We start from the raw sequence: 25,572 nt of genomic DNA, 5'->3' as shown, positions 1-25,572 counted from the left end.
GGGGGGGGGGGGTGGTGCCAGAACCCCACCATGATAAAATGTGGCATTTTTGGAGCAGGTGCAGGAGGGAGAGGACTGTGGAACGACTGTCATATGGTGGCGCCTGGAGCGAGGATCGGTCTGCTGTGCTCGCGAGCGGAGAGGTGTGAGCCAGGCCCAACTGGCCTCCAGAGGAGAGCGAGCGAGGGAGGGAGGGAGGGGGTGAGAGAGAGAGAGAGAGAGAGAGAGAGAGAGAGAGAGAGAGGGGGGGCAGCGAGCAGGACTGGATGCTCCCACACATGCCGTTCTCCCCAGGACCGGGACCTCTACAAGAGAACTTCTAGAAAGTGTTTTCCGAAGCGGCGAAAGCGCGTTCTGGACGCAGAAGAAGCGCGCGCCCCACAGCTGCACCGTCTCGCGGGCGCCGCGGTCGCGTCCGATCGGGATCTCGTTCCGCCGCACGAATCCGACGTTATCGCGCCTCGCGAAGTGTTTGCTGTTTAATCTAATCACGGCATCTATCACGCACAGACAATGTCTTAATTTTACACCGTTTACCCGCTGCACGCACGGTGCTGGGGAAATAATCATTTATAATGGGAACGCGGGATAATTTCTCTCCACTGGGAGAAAGTGCATGAGACGCTGAGCAAACACGCCGAGTGTGTGACACGTGTGAAGGAAACCCAGCGGACAGACACACCACTCTCACACACACACACACACACACACACACACACACACACACACACACACACACACACAAAGAGCAGAGTCGACTGCGGGAGGGCAGCGGAAACACTGTTCCCCCAAAAACAATAATAATAATAATAATAATAATAATAATAATAACGCACAAATTTGAAGACATAATCGGATGCCGGGGCCACGCCACGGCGAGGACGGTACCTCTCCGGCAGGACAAAACGAACACTTTTTTTTTTCCCCCGTGCTGTATCTAAATGACGAAAATGTTGCACGATCCACTTTAATTGCCTGCTCGCCACGTTTACCGTCGTCAGTTAATTTTTACCTCTACGCAACAATTACCGCGCACTCGTACCCTGGCGGTGGCCGAGTTCATGGGGGCTCGGCTGGAAAACGTGTGGCGTCTCCGGTCTCCGGGGGAAACGCACCGCGACAAGCAGCGGGCGGCCCGCGCGCGACCCGATCAAAGGTCCCGACAAAAGGAGCGCAGCACGTGAACCAGGCACCGCATCCACACACTCGCACCCGTGTTTCCCGACTCCTTCACCGTCTTCTTACGGTTTGGTTTGAATTCGGCCGAAGAGACAATTATAATAACATTAGGAGTTATTGCAAATATTACTTGCACCCTCATCATTTATTCAACGCGACGTGCCGCAATAGGGCAAAATTCCTTCACAAGGTATTTAGTGAAAAATTACTGTCATTAACATGTCCTTATTTTCTTAATTTTTTTTTACATTAATATAAATATTTATAACAGCTTCTAACGCGCACTTTAACCGTTTGTATACCATACTGCTTCGAGACACGCAGGAATCGCATGCAAACAGATATTTATTTCAGTTCTACACACCGAAAAGCTCTTCCTTTCAAATAATGACAAATTACCCCGAAGAATGAAGTCATCTTTAAAGAGATAAGGGGGTTAAAATGTTTGTGTTGCTTTTCGGTATAATTTTCCCTTCTAATTGGTGGCATAACTCAAAGCAACACATCCATTTTATTTCAGTTTATACTTTTATACTGTTGAGACTGCAGTTCTGGACGATGCGGCGAGAAAAAAAAATCTATGCAGCCATTAGTGTTTCAGTACTGTTTGTCTTGCAAAAATAATGAATGTTACATCTACTAAATTCTGTCTAATTCTGTCCGTAAAGCTGTTGAAAGCGCTTTTTTTCTCCTACGGAGTGATAGTTGCCTTGGCAACCGAGGCAAATCTTCCTTTTCTCAAACAGATGTCCCATTTAGTTGGAAATTAGAATGCGTAAAAACCCAGGAGACGCAAATTATTTTAAAGTTCTGGGAAAAAAAAAGAGAAAAAAAAAAAAAAAACTATGGCTTTACTAGTCCTCCAACTTCCCGTTTAACCCTTGAAAGCCCAGGCCCCTCTCCTTGACCGCATCCGCTGAACCGCAGCCTCTGTGACCAGCAGCAGTCGTGTCCTCTGCTCCGCTGGGGGTCTTCACCAGGGTAAGAAGACACAGCAGCCTTTTGGTACAAACTAATAATAACACCCCCAAACTGAGCTTTGTCCTCCTCCTCTGTCGGACCATCAATTCATGTTTCCTACGACGGAATGCGGTACTTTCTGGCACCCAAAAAGGTCTGGAAACCACACCACTGTGGGCAGCTCTCAGAGTCCAGCAGGCCACACTGCCAAAGGTAAGCTTGGTGTGGAGGACAGCCAGGGGGACAGAGACCTGTCCTAACCCTGACGTCCTGGGGGTCCACAACCCGCACTGAGCGCCAACACCTTGTAGGCTCACGTCTCACAAGGGGCCCTGCTAGTACTCAAGCACAGTGGTTAGAGCCGAAGGACCTGGGTTTGAATCGCCTTCCTGCTGTGGTCCCCTTGATGAACGTATTTACCCTGCACTGACAAAGTAAGTTACCCGGCTGTGCGAATGGGTAAATCACTGTAAGTGGCTTAGTGCACAAACATAACACTTTAATCTGCATTGAATAAAAGCAATGGCTGATTAACAATCAGTAACACTAATAATAATAACAACAATAACGGTACCTATAGAGGTGGCTAAAAGTGTAGGATTGTACCACAGTGTACAAATGCCCTTGCATAGCGCTGTTTGTTACGATGCCGCTGCCCAGCCACTCCATCCCCAATGGCCTGGTGAGACATGAGGACGTGGCACTTTGCCCCCCCCCCCCCCCCCCCAGTGAACCACACGCACCAGAAACACCAAGGCAGCCCGTAACAGACACGCTGAGCACACGGTGGCGTTTCCACGTCGCGTGTTGGGAAGGCTTTAAGCTTCGAGCGTGTGCGTGTCTGCATTGCAGCCAAACTGCGTGAGCTTCCAGCGCTTTGGGGACTTGCGGGCGCAGCCCCCCCCCCATCTGGGCTTCACACAACGACATGAGCGTTCACAATAAAGTTCGAGCATTTAAACATCACGCCGGGGACTACGTGGGAGAGAGGACTATTACACGTGACAGCGTATGGACACGGTGACCATGACACCCGCGGAACACGGTGGAAAGGAGCGGCGCGGCGTTGAAAAGAAATGCCCCGCAGCAGAGCGCCACCCCAGAGAGGGGCGGGCGAGCGAGGGAGAGGGGGGCCGACAGCCCCCCGGAGACCATTTTACAGGTAATTTAAAAGAAACGCCCCAGTGGAAGGGACACACAAAGCGTTTCCTCCTGGTCGCGCTCATCCACCTAGCGGAGCATTTCCATAACAATGCGCCCGTTCACTCGTAGGGCCTCGTAATTGGCGCCACTTACAGCGCAGCGGGGAGAGACGGGAGGGAGCGGCGCAGCAAGAAAACGGCGTCAACTGGAAGGAGAGAAATACAAGTGGAAGACAGAACTTTCCAGAACACGTGGTCAACGTGGACTTATCGCCAGTAGTGCCTTTGTCCCGAAGTCCTCACTCCTGCGATGGGGCTTTACTCTCAGAGCTCATGAGGTACTGATGATGGGGAGGAGCCAAAGTCGGTCGGTCATCAGGGGCGGAGCCTACCGTGGGACCTCCTGTGCACCACCCTGTACATGAGGAGGACAAACATGGAGTCTTTTCCATATTTCCCCTCGGTCACCCTCCCAGAAAACCTCACTGTTACAGGGCTGCCAAAGTGCTCCCCCTGTTGGAGAGCACTGATACTGACAGTCCGCTTGGTGCCGAGCTTCACCTGCACACCTCTGGTCACGAGTCCATGGAGGCGGAGCTTAGCGATCCGACTTCCACAGCATCGCTGTACGACAGCGCGGGGTCATAGAACTACAACGTGAACTGGGACAGAGGGGTCAGCAGGTGGCACAGCGCTTAGTCCTGCTGCTTGGATCCAGGTTTGAATCCCACCCCCTGCCGCAGTGCCCTCCATTGAGGTACATACCCTGAATTTCTGTTGCCTTTGGCCCCAAAGGTTGTAGGTTCAAGTCTCACCCCCTGCTGTAGTATCCTTGAGCAAGAGACTTAGAACCAATGATTGCTGTAGTAAAATTACCCAGCTATATAACTCCAGTTATATATGTATCCACTGGAAGTTGCTTTGGAGAAAAGCGTCTACTAAGTAAATAAATGTAAATGGGTAAAACGACTAAGTAGCTTAATGTTGAACTTTTTTTTGGAGAAGAGCATCAGCTAAATGAAAAAATCTCAGTAACAGAGACAAAGTCCACAGATCACTGTGCCACACATGAGTAATCGATCCGGGAGCAGCACTCAGAGGTACGGGCAGCTCCGGCGAACTCCTTCCCTACTGAGGCTGCAAAGCAACATGAAAACTGAAGGTGAAGGTGGTTCATTTACCAAAAAAAAAAAAAAAAAAAAAAAGAGAATTGCAGAAAATGCAGAGAAAAGGGACCCTTTTCTGATGAGGTGTTTTTAATTGGGCCACTACAGAGGCGGCACAAATCCTCAATAATTAAAAAATATAATTAAGAAGTCTTTTGCATCTCTCGTTAATGATTCCACACGGAGTGAGTGGGTAACATTTCCTCCATTTTAATTTTTAAAAGCACCTACCCGACAACCTGCACCCTCCCTGAGCAGCCAGACACACACAGACACACACACTCTGTGTGTGTGCTGTCTTCGAGATGCATCATCCCACTTTCGCAAAGACCTAGTCAAGTTCACGGCTCCATAAGAAAAGCCAAGGGTGCGGCGTTCCTTTGTCTGACGCCACAAGCCGAAAGTGTGTTTCATCGTGTCAGACACCTCCCCTTCCAACGCACACACACACACATTAATATAGCCCCTCAAACATAACGATCACATCAACATAAAGCAGCAAGCAGGAATGAGGCACGGGTCCGATTTCCTCAGCCAGACCTAGAGATTCAAAACGCCAGGAACCCATTTACACACACACACACACACACACACACACACACACACACACACACACACACACACACACACACACACTTGTCAAACAGCCCTGACCTCCTATGCAAGTATCTACCAGGTATCAGTATACGACGCGATTAGTGTGATCGCAAGTTATCTGTTCCAGAAGGTACAGATGAAACTCCATTTGAAGAACGGAGCAGTAAGAACCCTACAGGCTGCATGTGTGTGCGTGCGTATGTGTGTGTTGTGCGGTCTGAGCACTGTACTCGCGCCGCGCTTTATTGCTAAGGGCCAAATCAATATGCCCTCCGTGGCACTTCACTCTCCTAATCTAATGAATCAAAACAGGGTCCAAGTCGACGGCTGCGATCTTTCTCCGAGCGCCACACACTCCGCTGTGCGGTGTGTAATTCCCTTAATTGTCTAAATGATCGGGTGCATTGTGTGCCTGCATGCGCCCAACTCTGTCCCCGCCTAAAACAAACACGCAGGCTGCCGTTATGTTGGCGCTGTTCTTCTGAGTCGCCCTCAATCACAACACCGCGTGCGCACATCCATGAGCGTGTGTGTGTGTGCGTGTGTGTGTGAGAGAGAGAGAAAGACGGAAAAAGAGCCAAAGGACGGGAGGCAGAAGGCCGGAGCACCAGGTACAAATAAAAGCAGTGGAAAGGGGAACCTTACAAAAACATCTTTCCCCCGAAACCTTCCCATCCCTCGGAGTCGTTCCGTGAGTGTGACGCTCAGCCGCGTTTGTGCTCCGAGGTTTCCAAAGGACACCTATTGTTAATTCCAACACCTCCCACATGAGCGCGAGCTTTTATTTTGGTTGCAGGGTTTTTCACCCCCCCCCGAACCCTCCTCCTTTCTGTATTGAAATGTGGGAAGGCCATGATGTGTGGATGACAAATTACTTGTAAACTTGCGTTACCGTCTGTGGGGGGGGGGGTTCCCCCCCCGTCCTTTTGATTCTCGGTTTCGGAAAATGACTAATCGTTAGGATTTGGGGACGTGCCGCTTGCCAAGATTTCATTTAGGTGGGCAAAAGAGATGTGGGAGGGAGGGAGGGAGTGCGTTTCGTTTGGGGGTGAAATCTGGTCGATGAGACCGAGCGCGATCAGCGTGGTGCACCATGGGAGAGGGAGATAAAAGTGCCACGCTGAGTGCCGGTTATTACACTGGTCTGCGGAGAGATGGTGAGATGGAGAGAGGCAGAGATGCGGGGACAGAGGGATGGAGGGAGGGGTGGCAGGCGTGACTCAGTGAGTGGACGGACGGACGGACGGACGTGCAGACGGATGAGCGAGCGAGAGAGCGATCCTCGCTCCCGGGTTCCAGCTGATTCAGCCGAGACGCACATCAAAACGGAACGGCCCGAGGCGGGCGCGGGCTGCGGTCCATAAATCCAGCTCGTTTGTGAAAAGAAATCACCATGGAGACCAGATTTTAGCAGCTCTGTCCCACTGTTCCTGATGGAGATGAGGAGGGTGGTGGGGGGTGGTGTGTGCCACCAGCCATCCCACTTCCCGAGCCAACGGCATGCTGGTTGGGGGGGGTCAACAGACAGGCTGACAGACAGACAGACAGACAGAAAAGAGAGCGCGGCACAGGGACGAAACACTTGCAGCCGGAATTGTCTTTCAGGGCTGCGCCGCCCTTCGGGCAGAGCGCCACCGCTGCTCCGACCCACAATGAAGGGCTTTATTGGGTCGGCACGACGCGCTTCCGTACAGCGGGCAGCTTCCCTCAGAACTGCACAAACGAACATGAGGCCGGTTTGCGTGCCCTTGGCTCCAGATTGCACCGGGGAGCGCAGACGAAAGGCAAGCGCGCGGCAAACGAGTATTAATGACTCCTCGAAAACGACGCACGTCGCCGTGGATGTGGGTAAACAAACCGGCAAATCAAAGGCAGCTGTGACCTCCGGCAAACCTGCGCGAGCGCACGCTCCGCCGTTCTCCAGCCTTGGATCTCGCCCAGGAAGCGCTCCGTGGCCACAAACGTTTCAAATCGAAATGCACGCCGCTCGCGCTGCAATTACCGCGCGATGCGTGGAGACGACGGACTCGACGTTCGGCTCGAGCGGCTTCCTGGCCCGTGTCGAACCTGGCGGAGGGGGTGGACCAACACTCAGAGCCCGAAGCCAAGATCAAAATGACATTTTAGAAGCAGGTTTTCATGTCTGACTTGGGTGTCGACACCATGATTGAAGGCACTCTAGAATTAGAGAGGAAGCCCTTCACCGCATTCACAAAGCAGTGTGTTTCACTGCAGCCCATCGCTTCGGTGACAGAAGCTCACCTTCACCGGATGCAGTCCAGCAACACCTCTGGACACAGTATGTTGGCTCTGGAACACTAAAGGTCAAACCAGGGTCACCAACAGTGTGGCATCCCATAGGTTTCGAAGGAACATGACACCGGTGGGGCTTTGCTTATTTCCCAGGAGTCCCAGAGACCGCAAGGCACACGGTTCGGTTTTGGTGATAGGGGCCGGAGACGACCGCGGTGTGGCCCTGGAGACCGTGGTGCCCTACGGAGCCAGGCGCCGGTGTCCCAGCGACCAACACTCACCATGGGGAACCGTAGATGCGGAAGCCCCTGACGGTCACCTCCGAGTCCTGCAGGTAGATGCAGTTGGTGAGCAGGGACTGGACGTTCTCGTAGTTTTCCGGCTTCAGCTTGGATGCCGAAGGGAAGTAGTAGAAGTCTTGCTTGATGAGATCAGCCATGAACTCCTGGTCAAAGGTGAGCTCGTGGTTGCCGGCGATGACGATTTTGATCTCATAGGGTAGGGTGCCTAAAACAGAGCAGATGAACCGACATCAGGTCAGTAGAGGGCAACACAAACCTGTGAGTATTTGCTGCATTATGACAAATGAAGGACATTTGAGAATGCGATAAAAAAAAAAAAAAAATTGTGTGTATACATATATATATATACACACAAACACACACATCATCTGAAACTGCTTGTCCCATATGGGGTCACGGGGAGCCGGAGCCTAACCCAGCAACACAGGACGAAGGGCTGGAAGGGAAGGGGACACACGCAAGATGGGACACCAGTCCGTTGCAAGGTACCCCAAGCAGGACTCGAACCCCAGACCCACCGGAAAACAAGACCACGTCCAACCCACTGTGCCACCATGTCCTCCTCACAAAAACATATATATACTGAATTTATATATATGTATTTAGTATATATAGCACATACAGTGTGTATATATATATATGTTGCATTTAGAATATCGCCTGTCACATTTTAATTGCAAAAAAAAAAAAAAAAAACATTTTTAAGATATTCTTGTGATAATAAAAAAAAAAAAATTTGAAAAATCACATTTTGATATTTTTTTTACAAGAAAAGGAAAGAATAGGACATGTGGTATTTAATGTTTTTTAATATCAGGTGAGACTGCTAAAGATAAATGCAGCTACAGAACTTAAGATGTAGTTAATAATTCCTACAGAAAAATAAACAAGTTTCACATGAGGATCAAAGCCCAAACCAAAAGCTAGCCGCAAGTTATGACATTTTACCCCGAGGGCTTCAGTGATGAAGATTTAAGGGTCTGTTGCTACTTAAAAGATAATCGGTGAGAAACGACGTGGTGTCGGGGTGGAATGAGTAGCGTGAGAATTCCGGAAATATCGCTCATTAAGCGATACAGAAGAGAGGAGAAGGGAGCCTAATCACTCTGCGCTTTAACAATCGTGCCGAGCGAGAATTCGCCGAAATGCGGCAATTAAGTGCAGTTGCGGGAAGGGGGACCGCTGAGCTCAACAGCACAGCAAATCACAACACGGCGGCAGCGTACATAAGGCAATTTTGGTTGGGGAGCAGCGAATTCAGCTGTATTTCTGGGCAGCGCTCTGACAGCGGGCCATTTCACTCCGCCGAGGGAGGGTGGCACCAGGCTCCGAACGCGGCCAAACGCCGCTCCGCTGTCTCACGACCAAACCGCGAGGTCGCTGCCACGACAGGCCTCGTACCGAGACCCCTGCTACAGTTCCGGTACATTCTCATTTACTCATTCAGCTGACGCTTTTCTCCGAAACGACTTACAATGTCGGTCTGCTTACAATGATTTATCAAGATTTTTTTTTTTCCCGCTGTTTTTGCTGAAGGACGTTACAGCAAGAGTGCAGTTCCAAGCACCGTGCCACCTGCCGTCCTTCGCTTCCTGCGGCAACTACGGCCCTCCGGAGCGGGGTTGTCTAAACTCTCCACACGGGATAGAAAGCAGCACCGTGGCTTGTTGTTGGCGCCGGTGCTGTATTATATTCATCCCGTGGACGCGCGGTGAACTCGGGTGCCGGAGGAAGGGCCCCGCGGTGCCAGCGGCTCACAATCACATGGATTAGCGCTCACCGCAGGCTCTCGGCCGCTTAAAATCCTAACCTCGGCCTTGTTCTCGGGTAAAATCCCACCCGTGACTCGTAGTTCAATAACGCGCCGCCTGCTTCTCGGCATTTCTCCGCCGTATCTCACCTTTGCAGCGCGTCGCTCTTTAGCAACGGGACACGATGCTGCACAAAGAGCTATAGAACATTAGCGTGCGACGCTAACTGGAATTTGGAGGGAAAACGCACAAAAAGGACGGGGTGCTTCAGAGCGGCCTGCCGACCCTGCGACGGAAACACGGCGGTAAATACACATCCACCGCGGTGGAACCGCAGCGCAGAGTGACGCGGATGTGAATTTGGGCCTCACGTTGCGCTGGTCGCGACCTCAGCGGCGCGGGGAAACGGTCGCTACGAGGACCGTCTTCGTCAGCTGTGCTCGGGGGTTGGGGCAGTGTCACTGAAGGCGCAAGAGAAAGACAGAGAGAGAGAGAGAGAGAGAGAGAGAGAGAGAGAGAAAGTCCAAATAAAAGACACCAGGGATGTTGAGAGGAAATGGAGGCATCGCGGGAGAGACGCACCGAGATCCCCGAAATGAACGGGGAAGGGAGATGACTTTCATTCTATGCTTTTGTTCAACTTGTTTCTGAGACGTAATAAAACGCGTCTCGACTTGGCGCGAACGTACGTTCTCGGCGGAGCGGAGCGGAGCTGAGAGAAACAGCCGACTGGCTGGACACGGAGGGAAAGCGGAAGCAGGAAAAGGGGGTCAAGCGGCAGGGCAGAGTGACTGCCACGCCTGCAACGGTGGGGATTTAGAGCTGCCGTCAGGAGCGGGAATCTTGCCGCTCTTAATAATAGCGCCAACGTAGAGGTGTTGAGTATGCAGGACGGAACAGGCAGAGCAATTACTCATGCCTCCCGCCTCCCGCGGTCCTCAAGCTCTGCTCTGGGTGGGATGCCGCTTCCAGGCTAATAACGCGTACCACCAGTACGCCGGGCTCCTTCTCACCGGGGCGCGCGAGGGCCGCGTCTCGAGCCGAATCGCCGCGGCAGCTGCCTTCGCTGATGAAAGTGCGAGAGGCGTCCGAAAGACGGGAAGGCCGCCCGGCGCAAATTATGTCTTAATGACCGCCTTCGACGTGCCGCGTTAAATTCCCACGTAATATTTACGACTGTTTCTGGCCCCCTCCCCTTCCCCCGCAGCGACCAGAAATCCACAGCTCTTCAAAGGATCACAATAACAGCGCAGGACAGCATTTCACAATTAACTAATTCTTCTGAAAGCACAAAGCAAAACAAAAATAAAAGTCGTTCGCCGCAATCAATCACACCCGTACAAAGAGATAAAGGAAACTTGGGAAAATTAGGCTTTTGTGCAAGAAAGGCGGGCTTTTTTTCCCCCCACAGCTCAAAGACTAATCTGGTCTCGCGAGCGACTGCGCGTCGCCTGTTGTTATTAGCTACCATCTCCTCTTCGCTTTTTGTCTTGCGTTTCAAAAGCTGCTTTCATGCAACAAATAGTTTTAAATTTCAGCCCTGAATCACTCCTACGACGCCACGCTCCTTTACGTTTTTCCGGCTCTTAAAAAGCTAATCAAATAAAACACAAGCGCGCGTACACGCTCGCACGCAGATGCGCACGTGGCCCCGCCTGATGCTTCACGTGGACTTTTGAAAAAGACGTGCAGTTACGTTTCCCGCCCGCCGCCTGCACCGCCTGCACCGCCTGCACCGCACGCCCCCTGGGCCCCCTCCTGGCCCCTGGTGCCACAACACACACTTCGATCCCAGCTCTTCACCATGAAAAACAAAGGAGAGGTGCCTGGTAGTGTAATGGTTAGAGCTGCTGCCTTCAAACCTCTAAGGTTACAGGTTCAAACCTCACCTCCAGCTGTTGTACCCTTGAATAAGGTACTTGCCCTAAATTGCTCTAGTAAAATTACCTGAGTGTATAAATGGGTAAGTAGCATAATGCTGTAAATTGCCTTGGAAAGAGGCACCAGCTAAGTCTAAGACTTATATCATTTCCATATAGTTCAGTGCATACAGCTATCACACACACATTGTCTAAACCACTTGTCCCATATAGGGTCAAGGGGAGCTGGAGCCTAACCTGGCAACACAGGGTGGAAGGCTGGAGGGGGAGGGGACACACCCAGGAAGGGACACCAGTCTGTCACAAGACACCCCAAGCAGGACTTGAACCGAGGACCTGGTTCAACCCACTGTGCCCCCCCATACAGCTGTGACCTTCTTTAAAAAAGAAAAAAAGGCTCCGACTCCTGTCCCCATAACCCGGTAGTGCTCATGTGACCCCCTTCCAGGACCTACGCTCTTCATTCATTCACTCCGGTTTGCATTTTTACACATTTTACACTGTTTGACTAACAAAATTCATCACAGAAAGCCATTTTGTTCTTTGAAATAGCTGTTCGTCTTTATCCATGCTTGTAAATGAAACCTTAGCAATACAGGTTGCAGTTACCTACCCGTATAAATGAGTAAATAGCACTAAAGAGCTGAACGCTGTGAGTCACTGGAGAAAAGCGCCAACTAAAGGAATAAAATAAATAGAAAGTAAAAAAAATAAAAAGATAAATACAACAAATTATTACTAAACACTGATAAATTTTTATCCGGAAACACCACACCAATTATACTGAGAAGCGAAGAGCTCAGACTGTGACAACAGCTCTGTAGCTAAATCATTCTAAAACACACACACACACACACACACACACACACACACAGTTTCACTGTGGTCTGAACCTTTATCGGAATACAAAACCTACAACAATGTACCATCTAATCCCATGTCCTAAACTCAAAGTAGCCCACACACACACACACACACACACACACACACACACACACACACCCCCCCCCGAGGGGATGACGTCATCGCTATGGGCTCATATTGTCACCTAGAGAGGGACTCAGAGGAAGAACATGAGCAGAGGCGCTCCAGCAGAAGGTTCCGGCATGTTACCCCCTTGGCACCTTTGTTGCCAGTACACACGTGGGTGGTCCCTGCCCTTTGAAGGGGAAAATCCTCAAAAAATCTGCCGCTCCTCGAAAGGGATTAGCATGCCTGGGGGAGGGAGAGGGGCCCCCTCCCTTCTGGCACCATGTCGATAGCCACCCCCGTGTCTGGCCGCACCAGACGTGTCACGACCTCGTGGGTAGCGTGGACCATCCCGAGCTGGAAAACGCTGCGTCTGCCTCGTCTCCAGATCCCGCCACGCAACGCGGTGCGTCACGTACATCCGCGGCGCAACGGGAGACTGACCGCCATTGTAACTGACGGGTTGTAGGTGCAAGTCCCAAGAGGTCAAACGCTGCCGTAGCTTTAAGAGAAGCAACGCTGCGCTCTTCGGGGCAGAAGTGTCCGCCGAGCGACTGCAGCGTGACACATGAGGCAGCAAGATCGACACGGCGCCGGCAGTTTAGAAAAATAAATAAATGAATAAGTAAAAGACCGGCGGACGGCCAGGCTCCGACTCGAGCCGAAGGAGTGATTACATTCCGCCGATCGGAGCGCTTCCTCCATCCTGGCTCCTGTTAACCACTCCCACCTGAGCAGGAAATGGAGAGCGACAGTGAAGGAAGGGGGCTTAAAATACCCCAGCAAACGTGGCACATCGCTTCCAAACGCCACCCACGTGCCCCGGATCTGCGGCCCAGGGTGCGGAGAGCACTGGGAGTTATGCCGAGTAACTCCGAGCCATGTGTGTAGGTGGTCCGTCCCCTCCCCGCGCCCGTCTAATGTGCAGTTTATAGTAAACAGACGCCGTCGCCACGGCAGCCTAGCTCGGCTCCATCACTTGTCACCGAGAAGCTGCCATCATAGAAACCAAATGACTAAAGCGTTTCTGCTCGGTAAGAACAGTTGGCGAGTCTACATGAGAGTAGGCAGCACAACTGTGCAGAACGCACTTAATCTCGGCTAATACGATGGAGCATTTCTCTTCTGTCAGCTCCCAATCACGGCGTCGCTCCGAATTTAAGTTGAAAAATAAAAATCTCGGTCCAGTCCGCCGATTTTAAATCTACAGTGGCTTTTCAACCGTGGCTACCGGGACGGAAGGCTTATCTTACAGTGATTAATGCATCTGCTGGGTCTGTCAGGAAACAAAAGTTTTTCCTCCCCGGAAAAAAAAAAAAAAAAAAACAAGACAGGAATCCTTGAACGGCTGAAAACTATTTATCTGCGCCGCGTGGAACTTCTGTTTGGCCGTGAAAAACAAAGCTCAAAATATCCCGGCCTGCGCTTTGGCACGGAAATTTGAAACGTGCCACTTTGATCACGTTTTTTCGTCGCGGCGCTCGGTGGATTCCGACAGTCTGCGGCCCGCCGGGGCGGCGGATCTTGCCAGAAACGACCGGATGGGGTCGAGACCCGGCGCGACGGGAGACGACCTCCGAGCAAACGAGCCCAGCGTTAGGCCGACGGAGCGGGGCGCGTACGGTCGAACGAGGCGCCCGTCGCACCGGGGCCACGCGAAGACGGCGGGAGAAGAATAAACTCAAATATCATCTGGGAAGCGGAAGAAGGCAACAGCGTTTGCGGTACAAACTTCAAACTCAAGTAAAGAGTCAGAGTTTCCCCAGCAAGCGGCAGCGCAGTCAGACGGCGGGGTAAGAAGGCGGCGCGCACACGACCGGCCTTTCTGTTCTTGCTGCAGACAGGCAAGCGGAGCGCCGCGATAGTAAATGCTCTGATGAATTCAATATTAACACATGAAAAGGAAAACACACGCACACGTGCACGCGTGTGCATGTGCGCGGGCCCCCGAAAATACACAGGAGCTGCCGAGGCGGCGCGCGCGGAAGAGGGAGGACCGCGCCTCAAAGCCACTGCGGCTCGCAACCGCGCTCTGTTTTTAATGTTAAAAACAGAAAAAGTGTGTCAAGTTCCCCCAATTAAATCCCGCAGCAAATCCCTCTGTTGAGTAAACAGCACAAACAACGGCGGCGGCGGCGGCGAGAACAGACAGCGAACCTGCGAGGGGGAGAGAGGCAGTTCTCATTAAACTTTAATGGTCAGCGCACTGTGCGGGAGAGTGTCGGAGAAGAGCTGCTTTTCCCTAGCGCGGGCATACGGCAGGGCTGGGGACGGGGGACAGGAGCCTGAGGTTGAAGACAGCGGACAGGAGCCTGAGGCTGAAGACAGGGGACAGGAGCCTGGGGTTGTGGACAGGGGTCTTGGGAAAGGGGCCTGAATACAGGAGCCTGGAACTGGGGACAACGGCCTGGATAAAGGGGACAAAAGTCTGGGGCTGGGGACAGAGGCCTGAGTAAAAGGGCCTGAGGACAGGAGCCTGTAGCTGGGGACAGGGGACAGGAGCCTGAGGCTGGGGATAGAGGCCTGGATATAGGGGCTTGAGGACAGGAGCCTATAGCTGGAGACAGAGGCCTGGGGAAAGGGGCCTGGGCAGCAAACAGGGGCAGGGGCCTTCAGGACAGGTCACAGGAAGACTGCAGCCTAACTCTAACTGACCAACAGGAGAGGACCTGGAGAGATCCCCCCCAAAAACAGTATTGTTCCCGATCGGCAAACTGGGGACATCCACATCTGTCCACCTAGGACGACTTTTTGGGGAGCTGAAGGACAGAAAACATCCTGCTCCTCAGCGCAGCACAACACATTCTGAACAGGGCTGTCCTGCGTGGGATACAGCTGGACTCCACGTAAGGCACTGGACACCTCAGAATCAGGGCTGCGTTGGCCACAAGGTGCGTCCCCAGCGGACCGTGTTGCTGGGGGGGGTGAATGGAGCTTTACGGGAGAGAGAAAATATCATACTTAAACACTTGGACACAGGCTTATAAATGTTTTATTGAGGACTGATGCATGCTGGGCTTCGCTGGCCCTTCTCACGATTCCATGTTGCCCTGCACCAGATCAAAAAAACCTCCTCCTGTCCCTCCACCTCACCCAATCGCTAGTTGTCCTGGCCCCACAGAAGGCACGAATGTCCTACTGCAGACGTGCCGTCCGCAGGGGGGGAGACAGCCAGTTTTCAGGGAAGTCCTGCAAGGACCCGGCAGCAACGAGCCGTTCTGTCTCCACGCACATCTCCACGCTTCCACCCCCTGGCCTCGTTAGAATTCTGCTGACTGCACGTGATGTTCTAGCAGATGTTTCTCAAACAAGTCATTCAGTACGGTAAAGAACGGAGACAGAAAATACTGGAACAAAGTGGGCCCTGCGGGACAAGCGGGACACCTCGCTTTTCCGGAAAATGGGCCCCCCCCCGCATCTTCGCATTTAGAGGCGGGTACCCCGCGTCTCAAGTGCCCTCCCCATCCAGCAAGGACTGCGCTCAAGATGATAAGGACAGATTTCTCAAGTCCCTAGTTTAGAAGTCCACAGTCCTTCAAAGAACAGGGCGATCCTCGCCCAAATGCCGGCCACTGCTGCCAAACGCCGACTAGGATCGCAGTAAGAAGTGGGTCCAGGGTGCGGAGTGCGTGCTGCATGTGTGTGTTTAACACCAGCTGGAAAAATCTAGCAGGAAGCGCCGGTGTGCTCTCCGTGGAACTGCTCTCGCAGCTGGAACGCTGAAATAAATGGCCAAGTCCCTCTGGGAAAAATAAATAAATAAGAGCTCCGAGCGCATTTGCCCAGTGTCCAGCAGGAACCCACAGCTAAGCGTAGATCCTCTCTCTCGGTTTAACTCCCAGACCAACGTGCCCCAATTCCTGTTCATGTTTGTCAGATGTATTCCCTGCCAAAGGGACCAAACTCTCTGCTGCAGAACAATGATGGTGGAAATCCAGGAGTCTCACAGACCTGGTGGTTTACAGTGAACTCCTAGCAACCTTCCACTCTGCCGTTTCCTCGGCTAAAACCACCTGCTTCCACAACAAACTACAGTCTGCAATTAACAAACCACACAAACTATTCCCCACCATCTTATCCCTACTCTGCCCTCCTCCTCCCTCCTCTCTCGCCGCTGATGAGTTTGCCTTTTTCTTCGGAGATGAAGTCGATTCCATCATGGACAAATTCTTGACGCCCACCTGCCCCGATCATGCCGCGTCTCCTCGCAAAGCCTCATTCTCTACATTTCAAACCGTATCAAAAACTGAAATCTCAGACCTCCTGCTGTCACACAGAGCCACCACCTACTCCCTTGATCCAATCCCTTCACCACTCCTGCAGGACCTTCCCCTGCATCCTATCCCTTTTGTCTCCACAATCATCAACTCCTCGCTCTCCTCTAGTTGCTTCCTATCAGCCTTCAGATCTGCCCTCATCTCACCGCTGTTAAAGAAATCCTATCTAGATCCGAACTCAGACCAAAACTAAAGACCAGTCTTTCTTCTCCCTTTTCTCTTAGAAACTTTGGAACAGGCAGCGTATGATCAGCTATCTGCATTCCTCACCCAGAATGACCTCCTTCACAATTATCATTTTGGATTCAAAGTTAGAGATTAAACTGGAACTGCTCTCTTTTAACATATCACCAGAACTGCAGTATTAGATTCTCTCTGGTCGGCTAGAATGAGCTCCCTCTCCACACTCCTTATCTTCCTTGAGTCGTCTGTAGTATTTGACTCTGTAAACCACTAGATTCTATGCTCCTCTCTTGGACAGTTTGGCATTAAAAGAACAGTACTGAAATGGTTTGAGTCCTACCTATAAGGTAGATCTTACCAGGTGGTCTGGCATGGTTCCTGGTCATCCACTCAGTCTCTCAGCTGGTGTTCCACAGGGCTCAGTACTGGGCCCCCTACTCTTCTCCATCTACACCTCTTCCCTCAGCTCTGTCATCACCTCCCACGGATTCTCCTATCACTGCTATGCTGACGATACCCAGGTCTTCCTTTCCTTTCCCCCAGAGATATAGATATCTCCTCACGCACTGCCACCTGCCTCTCAGACATTTCTGCCTGGATATCTAATGACCACCTGCAACTCAACCTCTCAAACACAGAGATCCTTCACCTCCCAGCTCTTCCGTCTTCCTGTCGAGAACTCTCCATCAAACTGGACAACTCACTCATTTCACCTATCTCATCAGCTAAGAGCCCAAGAGTAATGATCGACTCTAGTCAGTACTCCTTTCGACGTATCAAAACCATAAGGCAGTCCTGCAGATATCTCTGGCATTACATTTACAAGATCCACCCTTATCTCACAACAAACTCTGTACAACTTCTGGTTCAGGCCATGGTGATATCCTGTGCCATCAAACTTGTCCAGCTAATACAGAACACTTCTGCACAAGATGTGTTTGACCTGCAAAAGAATTCCCATGTATTTCCCCTCCTTGTCTCTCTCTATTGACTTCCCGTACCCTACTTCAAGTTCAATACTCTGGTTACATCCTACAAAACCATCAACAGATCTGCTCCCCAATACCGAAAAGGTCTGATTGCTTGCTATACATCAGACAGATAGACCTCTCCCCGCTTGATGGTCCCACAGACAAGAGGTCCATATCAAAAGCACAAAGGTTTTTGAATCTTGCTGAAAATGGCCTCCCCCTCTCACTCAGAACTACTGAACCCATTCTCAACATTCAAGAAGGTTCTCAGAACACATCTCTTTTGGATTCACTTCTCCCCTTATCACTTACATGCTCAATAAATGTATACTTAGTGTAGTGTAATACTAGTGTAATGTCTACTGATTTATACAATAGTATGTGATAAACTGACTGTATTTCAAGAATCACGTGTCTGCATCCAGATATTTCTGTCTGTTGAAGTAGTGCGCTTTTATTTTCTGAGCATCTGCTAAATAAATAAATTTAAATTTAAGACGGACAGGTATCCATGTAAAACGATGACTTGCAGGAAAAGCAAAGGACAGAAAGAATGTCACCAAAACCATCCTTATCAGCGCTGTGTGCCCCCCTCTGATTCGACACCTTGGTAGGGGTGCCTGGGATGCTTCATTCTCCTCCGAGCATCCCATCCGCAAGGGTCTTCCTCTAACACAAAACACACACGCACACAGAGCTGCTGGAGGAGCCACCACTGTGTTGTCATTTCCTGGTGTATCAGGCTGGTTTATCGTGGGCTACATCCACAACACACAAACAGCCACACCACACCTATTCATCCACACAAAATAGACATACAAACATGCCACATATACAAACAGACTTCCACACCTGGGACGTAATAATAGAGTAACGGATAGACATGCAGACAGGCTTCACACACAAACAGATGAAAGCCGGCTGAGAGCCTGGGCTTGCAGTCTAAGTACACGGTAAAGGGGCCATGCCTGGGGTAGTGTGAAGCACAGCTTCCTTTTTGTGTTCATCTAGTCATAACCAGGAGACCTAAATGGGTCACAGAACACACTCAACCTGTGAGCACCACAGGTGCAGCGAAATCTCACACAAAGAAACGTTCTCATTTACACCTCCTTACTTTCATGTGCTTTTCAGAAATGTCTTCTTAAAGTTGGTACTGTCCTTTAGGTAAAACACTAAGTGAAACTAAAAAACAATCAGTGTGATATCTAGAAGCTGTCTAACGTCACTGTTTGTCCCACGCTGAAATACACTGCTGCATTGTGACAAATGTTCATGACCGTTGCGTGAGGCCGGGTGTTTTGGTGACGGCAGATCACGGTACGTAGTGGTGTTGTGAAGGAGGGACAAAAACTGCCGTCCCTCTCTCTTACCTAGCCAGTCGTTGAACTTCTTGACCTCGCTGGGAAGGCCAAGCTCAGTGAAGTCACCGGCGTGGAGAAGCACGTCACCGTAGGGCATCTGCATGGCATCCGTGCGCGAGTGTGTGTCCGAGACACACACGAAGCGGGTGTAGCCGGGGGGCTTTGGGGTGTCGTGGGGCAAAGGCTCCACCCTGCAGCAGCAAGAGGAGGAGGACGCTCGTGAACCTGCTGAACCCTTATGGTCAGATGAGTCTACAGCAGTGGTGGGCACCTCTGGATCTTGGGTGCTTTCACTGTTCAGTTTACATACATCGGTGCAGGTGAGCAGAATCAACATTTGCATTCGACTTTGGAGATTAAATGGATTAAGTGGAAATCAGCAGTGCCCGTGGCCTTTAAGAACCAGAAGTGCCCACGGATATTCTACGGGAAAACACACAGCTCACACAGGTGCACAGACGCAGTTGTGATGAAAAAGCCTGTGAACCCTTTGGAATTATATGGATTTCTGAATGAATGACTCCTAAAACATGGGGGCACTGAAGGACTATTTCCTGCTTCCAGCACCTTCTTATACAGCCCCTTCATCTATCACTGTGTAGTAAAGCATGGGGGTAACAGCATTATCAAGCCTGCAGATGACACCACCGTGACTGGTACAGTGACTGCATGGTACCAAGAGAACAACCAAGTTATGAATGTGGACAAGAGAAAGGAAATCGTCGCTGACTTTCGACAAGACAGTCAGATCACACCCCACTCCACACTGGCGGCTCATCAGCGGACACAGTCAGCAGCTTCAGGTTCTCACTGTTCGTCCAGCTCTCAGATGCCCTCTCATGGACTCTTAACACCAGCAGCATCCTCAAGAAGGTGAACAGAGACTGTTCTTCCTGAGGAGGATAAAGAGCTTTGGGGTGGGGAAAAAACAACCTGGTGAACTTCTCCCACTGCACCATTGAAGGCATCCTGACAGGATGCATCACAGTGTTCCTTCATAGCATGATTGCCAAGAATCTCAAACTGCTGCAAAGGACTGTTAGGACTGAAGCAAAATCATTGGCTTGGGTGTCCCACAGCTTCAGGACATCTACTGCACCCACTGTCAGAGAAGGGCTAAGTCCATCATCAAGGATGCTAGCCATCCAGCTCATGCTCTCTTCACACCCCTAACGCAACCAGAGTATTTCCACTCACACCTCATGTTTTCGAGACAACTTCTTCCCAAAAGCCATCACCACACTGAAACACCAACAATCTCACCCCCCGACAGTCATACTATTTATCTGCTGCACCGTGATTGTCAAATTGTACTGCCACCTTGCACTTTTTTATGCTACTTATGTTAAGCTGAACATCCATTTCTTACATCATATCTCCATCAGTCAATTTTCATTAACTACTTGTTCTGGCCAAGATCACGACAATCCAGAGCCTATCCCACAATCACTCGTTACAAGGCTTGGGGTATACGTCCCGAACAGAATACCAGTCCATCACAGGGTAGCTACATACACTCTTGACCATTCACGCACTACAGTCAATGTAGCATCGCCAATTCACCTGATCTGTGTGTCTTTGGACTGTGGGAAGAAACCCATAGAGACACAGGGAGGACATGCAAAGTTCACACAGACTGAGCTGGATTCGAACAGCTCAAGCACCGAGAGGCAGCAGCGCTACCCACTACTCCATCGTACCGCTCCTGTTATATCCCCTATACTATAAATTGCACTATAATATTACCTTGACTTTCAATACTACTATATTGTACTGTCCTGTGTTATCTTGAGCTACTCTTGTCTTGTTTTGTCTTTTTTTTTAATATTTCTTCACTGTACACTACTACAGGAATACACACACACACACACACACACACACACACACACACACACACACACACACATACACACATTTTCTGAACCGCTTGTCCCACAGGAATACCATAGCACAAAAATTCCATTGTCTTTGTTAAACACATGACAATAAAGCTTGAAAGATGAAAATGTGAAAAAGAAAATAAAGACAGTCATACACAACAGACAATGCACATAACATTTTACCTTGGCATGTCTTTATTGAACAAAGGCTTAAAGCATCAAGCTCATTGATGGAAAAAGTATGCAAACCCTTATACTTAATAACTTTTTGGAAGTTCCTTTATTGGCAATAACCTCAAAAAACTCTTTCTGTAGCTGCTGAGAAGACCTGGTCAGAAATGAAGAGGTATTTTGGCCCATTCTACTAGACAACACTGTCTCTCAGTAAGTACTTTGCTCAAGGGTATTACAGCCAGAAGTTAGGCTCAAACCTAAAACCCTTGGATCTGAAGGCAGTAACTCTAACCACTATGCTACCAGCTATGTCTATTTCATCTATCCACATATTATGGCACATCATTTCAATGGGATTGTGGTCAGGACTGGGCAATTCTGAATTAGAGAATTCGTTCTCTTTGTGTCACCCTGCTGTACATTTAGACCCGTGTTTTGGATCATTGCTATGTTGCATGACCCACTTTGAATTTTACATCACAGACCGAAGTCACAAATTCCGTTGCAGAATTTCTTGATACAACTTAGACTAGAGATTAGTCCCTCAATGACTGCAAGTCCTTCAGACTGAGGCAGCACAGCAGCCCCACACATTACACTCTCTCCACCATGCTTTATAGCTGGGTTGAGGTTTTGCTACCAGAATGCAGTGTTTGAGTACACTGAGTACATTTATGAAAAAGTTCAACTGTTTCATCTGTCCACAAAACATTGCTCCTTCAACGCTGTGGAATATTCAGGTGGTTTTTTTGCAAACCTGAGATGGACAGCAATGTTTTTTGGAAAGCGGTGGTTTCCTCTGTGGTACATTCCCATGAACACCTCTTATGTTAAGTGCTTTTCTCATCATAGACTCAACATCACAGATGCTATCCAGAGTGAGAGATTCATGGAAATCATGTCACCCTAGGGTTCTTTGTCACTTATTTGAGGACTGCATGGCATGCTCTTGCACTGATCTTTGTAAAACGCCCACTCCTAGTGAGAGTATAGTGCTGAAGTTCTGAAGTGCTGAATTTTTTTCCCATGTGTAAACTATCTGCCTGACTGTGGAGTGATGGAGGCCCAAGTTTTTCCAAATTCTGTTGTAACCCTTTCCATTCTTATAAGGTTCAATAACTCTTATTCCGAGGTCCTCTGATATCTATTTTGATTGGCTCATATTGTTCTTTCAGACAATTCTGTTGTGAAGAGCAGGTAACCCAACTGGTGTTGATTGTAGGTTAGGGCAAGCCACACCCACACCTGACTCACTGACTGGAATACCTGACTTTAATTACCCTTTTTTCAAGATGTCATTATTGTAGAGGTTCACATACTTTTTCCCAACCAATGACCTTGACTGTTGAAACCATTTGTTCAGTAAATATATGGGAATGTAAAATGTGTTTGTTTCTTAAATAAGACTCACTATTTGGACTCAGATGAAGACCAAATCACATTTTACGGGCCATTCATGCAGAAATAAATCATTCCAAAGGGTTTATGAAATTTTTTTCATAACTATAGATAGATAGATACTGATCTCAAAGGTCAGTACCACCCTGACAGAGTAAGGGGACATTCAAACAATCACAGTTACATTTTGGATAATGATATTTGTACCATTGCCATTGAGGGCAGTGTCGGTACTCTGGAGCATGCTGTACCAGACTGACGGGTCTGTACGGGCCAGGGTTGGACCGCCGAGCAACAAGCGAGGGAACTGGGTCACAGGGACACAGGCGATCAGTTCCGTTTCCCTTGGGGCCACAAACACACTTTATAGCACTGATTCAGAACCTGGGAGCCCAAACCTGGTCACAACACCACACAAGCTACGCTAAAGGTGCAAACTGACCCCGGGTCAGCACTTGCTGTGCAAACATATACACAAGAACAAAGGCTAAAATGAACCGAACGCATCAATTCTTAGGCAGAACTGTGTCCCATGAAACAAAGGAATAATAATAGCCCAGCGTTATTGCTGCCTGTATTATTCATGAGAAGATGGCAGAGCCCATGTGACCCACATTCCACAACTGTGAAATACACTCATGGTGAGATTCATCACACAGCAGAGCTCGCCCAGAAGTTCCTCCTCGCGGAGTTCAAGGCTGCAGTGCATGTGGCTGCATTTTTTAACAACCCCCTTTCCTGTAAAGTAATGCCCTCAGCGCTTGTATTTATTATGCATTGAGTTTGGCGTAACAGGGAGTTCAAACTAGAGGCTATAAATTCAGAAGACTGCCGGACACAGCTGTAAAACCGCTCCTTTCAAAACATCAAGCGTGTTTGGCGCTCAGCGTGTACGCTGCACCGGACCAGTGTCTTTCAACCTGCTGCGCGCTGGAAAACACCGAAATTACAAATTGTCTCATCTGCTGAGGCGCCTGTGAATAAACACGACAGAGCGTCAATCTCAGCGCTGCCCTGCAAAGTACTGTACGCAACTGCAGGACTGAACGTCCTCCAGAGAGTCTACGTTCCACTCTCTTCGCGTTTAATTATTTTGTTGTCGTCATTTCTATCACTTATTTCTAAGAACCGTTGCCAGTTGTTATCATTTGCGCCCTGCTGACAATTCTACTCTGACAGCAGTGCTCATTTTTGAGGGGGTGCCAATAAAGGGGGGGGGGGGGGGGGGGGGTGACTTTGAATTGTAATGTGTCCCCCAGGAGCAGCTGGGGTGGTGCTGGGGGACCTGAGCATTTATGGGCCGATGATCAAGGCTCAGGGGGAGCACAGAGCGAACAGGTTATTTTTGAATAAACCTGGCCCACTTTTGTTCCCCGGGCTGAACCTGTGCCACTGAACTGGAGGGTGGAGTCGGGGAGAAAGGAAGGCCCTGCAGCCATCCATCAGAAAGCAGACATGGAATGGTATGCGAGATAAGTGGAGCAACATGTGACAAGCACAGCGATGGGGGCTGCGGTGCGGGACGTGACGATGGAAGAGAAGAGAAGAGAAGAGAAGAGAAGAGAAGAGAAGAGAAGAAACAAGAGCAACAGCGAGGCACAAGGAAGCAGCTCTTACATGTGTACATGCGGGGGCTGGAAGCGCCCCTGGTTGATGTTGTAGAAGGTGAAGGCCTGGGTGGGGTTGGCACTGTACTCGTCCACGTCCACTGCCGCCCGGGCGCCACGCTGCTGTCGGCGCGCCGCCATGATCTCCGACAAGGTGAAGGCCATGACTCCTGGCGGGGTGGGGCAGGGCCGGGCCAGGTGTGTCGCTGGGTAGAGGGACAAGGTGTAGGGCCTCAGCTCTGCGGGTGTTGCTGCGTGCTTACTGGCGTGCCCTGGCGGCTCCCTCCGAGCTCGCGTGCACAGCAGGCATGTCTCTCCGCAGCGGCACCCGGGGACCACTCAGCGTCGGACAACCCGGAGGCGCACTGGAGCGGGAGAAACGGCACAGTTGATACACAGTCCGGTCATGTGGAATTTTCGTATACCGAGTACAATTCAGAAAGATGGAGAAAGGCTTTGCGGAAGCGTGCGCGTGCGTGCGCGCGTGTGTTGGGAGGCTTGTCGTGGGTGTGGGTACACGCTCACAGCTCAGGGAACTCATTAGGAATCTTTCCGGCTCAGTGCCTTGACGAACACTCCAGAGTTAGGGAAAAAGGCCGCGAAACGAAGAGCGGCGCGACTCGGCGGCAAATCGGGAACGCGCCCGGGGAGCTCGGAACCGCGGTGCTCCGTAACCTCCGCGATTAAGGGTGGTCTCGCCGAAGGCTCCGTTCCCACACCGTGGAAAATGGAACTGGGAGCTGCAGTGGAAAAAGGGGCTGCGAACGCCACCGTAGTTAGTGACGCTCACCGACAATCTTAGGGTTGCCAGTTCAAGTCCCACGAGACATCCTGCCGTGGCACCCTGGAGCGAGGTACTTAACCTCGATTTACAGAGTAACACACGCAGCTGTACAAATGGGTACGTCTGGATAAACGCACCAGTAAAACAATAAAATAAAAGCAGTAACAGGAATACAAATACGAGCTATAAGCCATAATTAATTGCTTCTTGTTCCATATGAATGGCTTCAGTAGGAAACGGGCCAAAATTTTTCTGGGGCCCAGAATGTCTCGAGTGAAGTTCCTGCTGGGCTTTTCAGCTGTCCTGCCCCTCGGCCGACTGACGGTCGCAGGTTCCGCTGCGCGGCTGCCGTGTCACCGGGCCTCAAAGAGCTCACGCTCACGCTGACACCCCCCGCGGACTGATGCCGCGTACAGCCGCATCCCTCACAGAGCCATTTATGGAGCCGGGTCGGCATTCAAAACAAGTGCAAAAATTTGCAGCCGCTCAAAGACTTCGGGATGTTCCAGAAACAAAATCAACACACCTATAAAAGCCTGGTTGCGAGAGGAGTCTTTTGTCTATAGAATTTGAACGATTTTTTTTGTTGTTGTTGTTGGAAAAACTAAGGACCCTCAAGTGAAGCGAAAACAAAGCCGGCAACAAAAGCAACGCATTTTGCCAAAAGTGACGGTTCTGTGGAAGAAAAAAAAAAAGTTGAATTGCTCATCTGCGACGAACTGATCGAAGGACATC

General features: G+C 50.4%; 1 protein-coding gene across 4 annotated transcripts in view; it reads right to left on the bottom strand.

Moving 5' to 3' along the window:
- mpped1 (metallophosphoesterase domain containing 1) overlaps positions 1 to 25,572 on the bottom strand; it is a 46,902-nt gene that overhangs the window by 17,566 nt on the left and 3,764 nt on the right. For 2 of the 4 annotated variants that reach the window (XM_029247092.1, XM_029247094.1), the window contains 3 exons: positions 24,064 to 24,418; positions 19,004 to 19,185; positions 7,579 to 7,804 (listed from right to left, as the gene is read on the bottom strand). In XM_029247092.1, the coding sequence (XP_029102925.1) occupies positions 7,579 to 7,804; positions 19,004 to 19,185; positions 24,064 to 24,218 (563 nt within the window). In that variant the 5' untranslated portion in view covers positions 24,219 to 24,418. The remainder of the gene's footprint in view (positions 1 to 7,578; positions 7,805 to 19,003; positions 19,186 to 24,063; positions 24,419 to 25,572) is intronic. The other 2 variants (XM_029247093.1, XM_029247095.1) reach the window with 2 other exon arrangements.

Source organism: Scleropages formosus, chromosome 21, assembly GCF_900964775.1.
Source record: "Scleropages formosus chromosome 21, fSclFor1.1, whole genome shotgun sequence".
Taxonomy (NCBI): Eukaryota; Metazoa; Chordata; class Actinopteri; order Osteoglossiformes; family Osteoglossidae; genus Scleropages; species Scleropages formosus.
The sequence above is the reverse complement of the archived record's forward strand: the minus strand, read 5'-3'. Positions and strand labels throughout refer to the sequence as shown.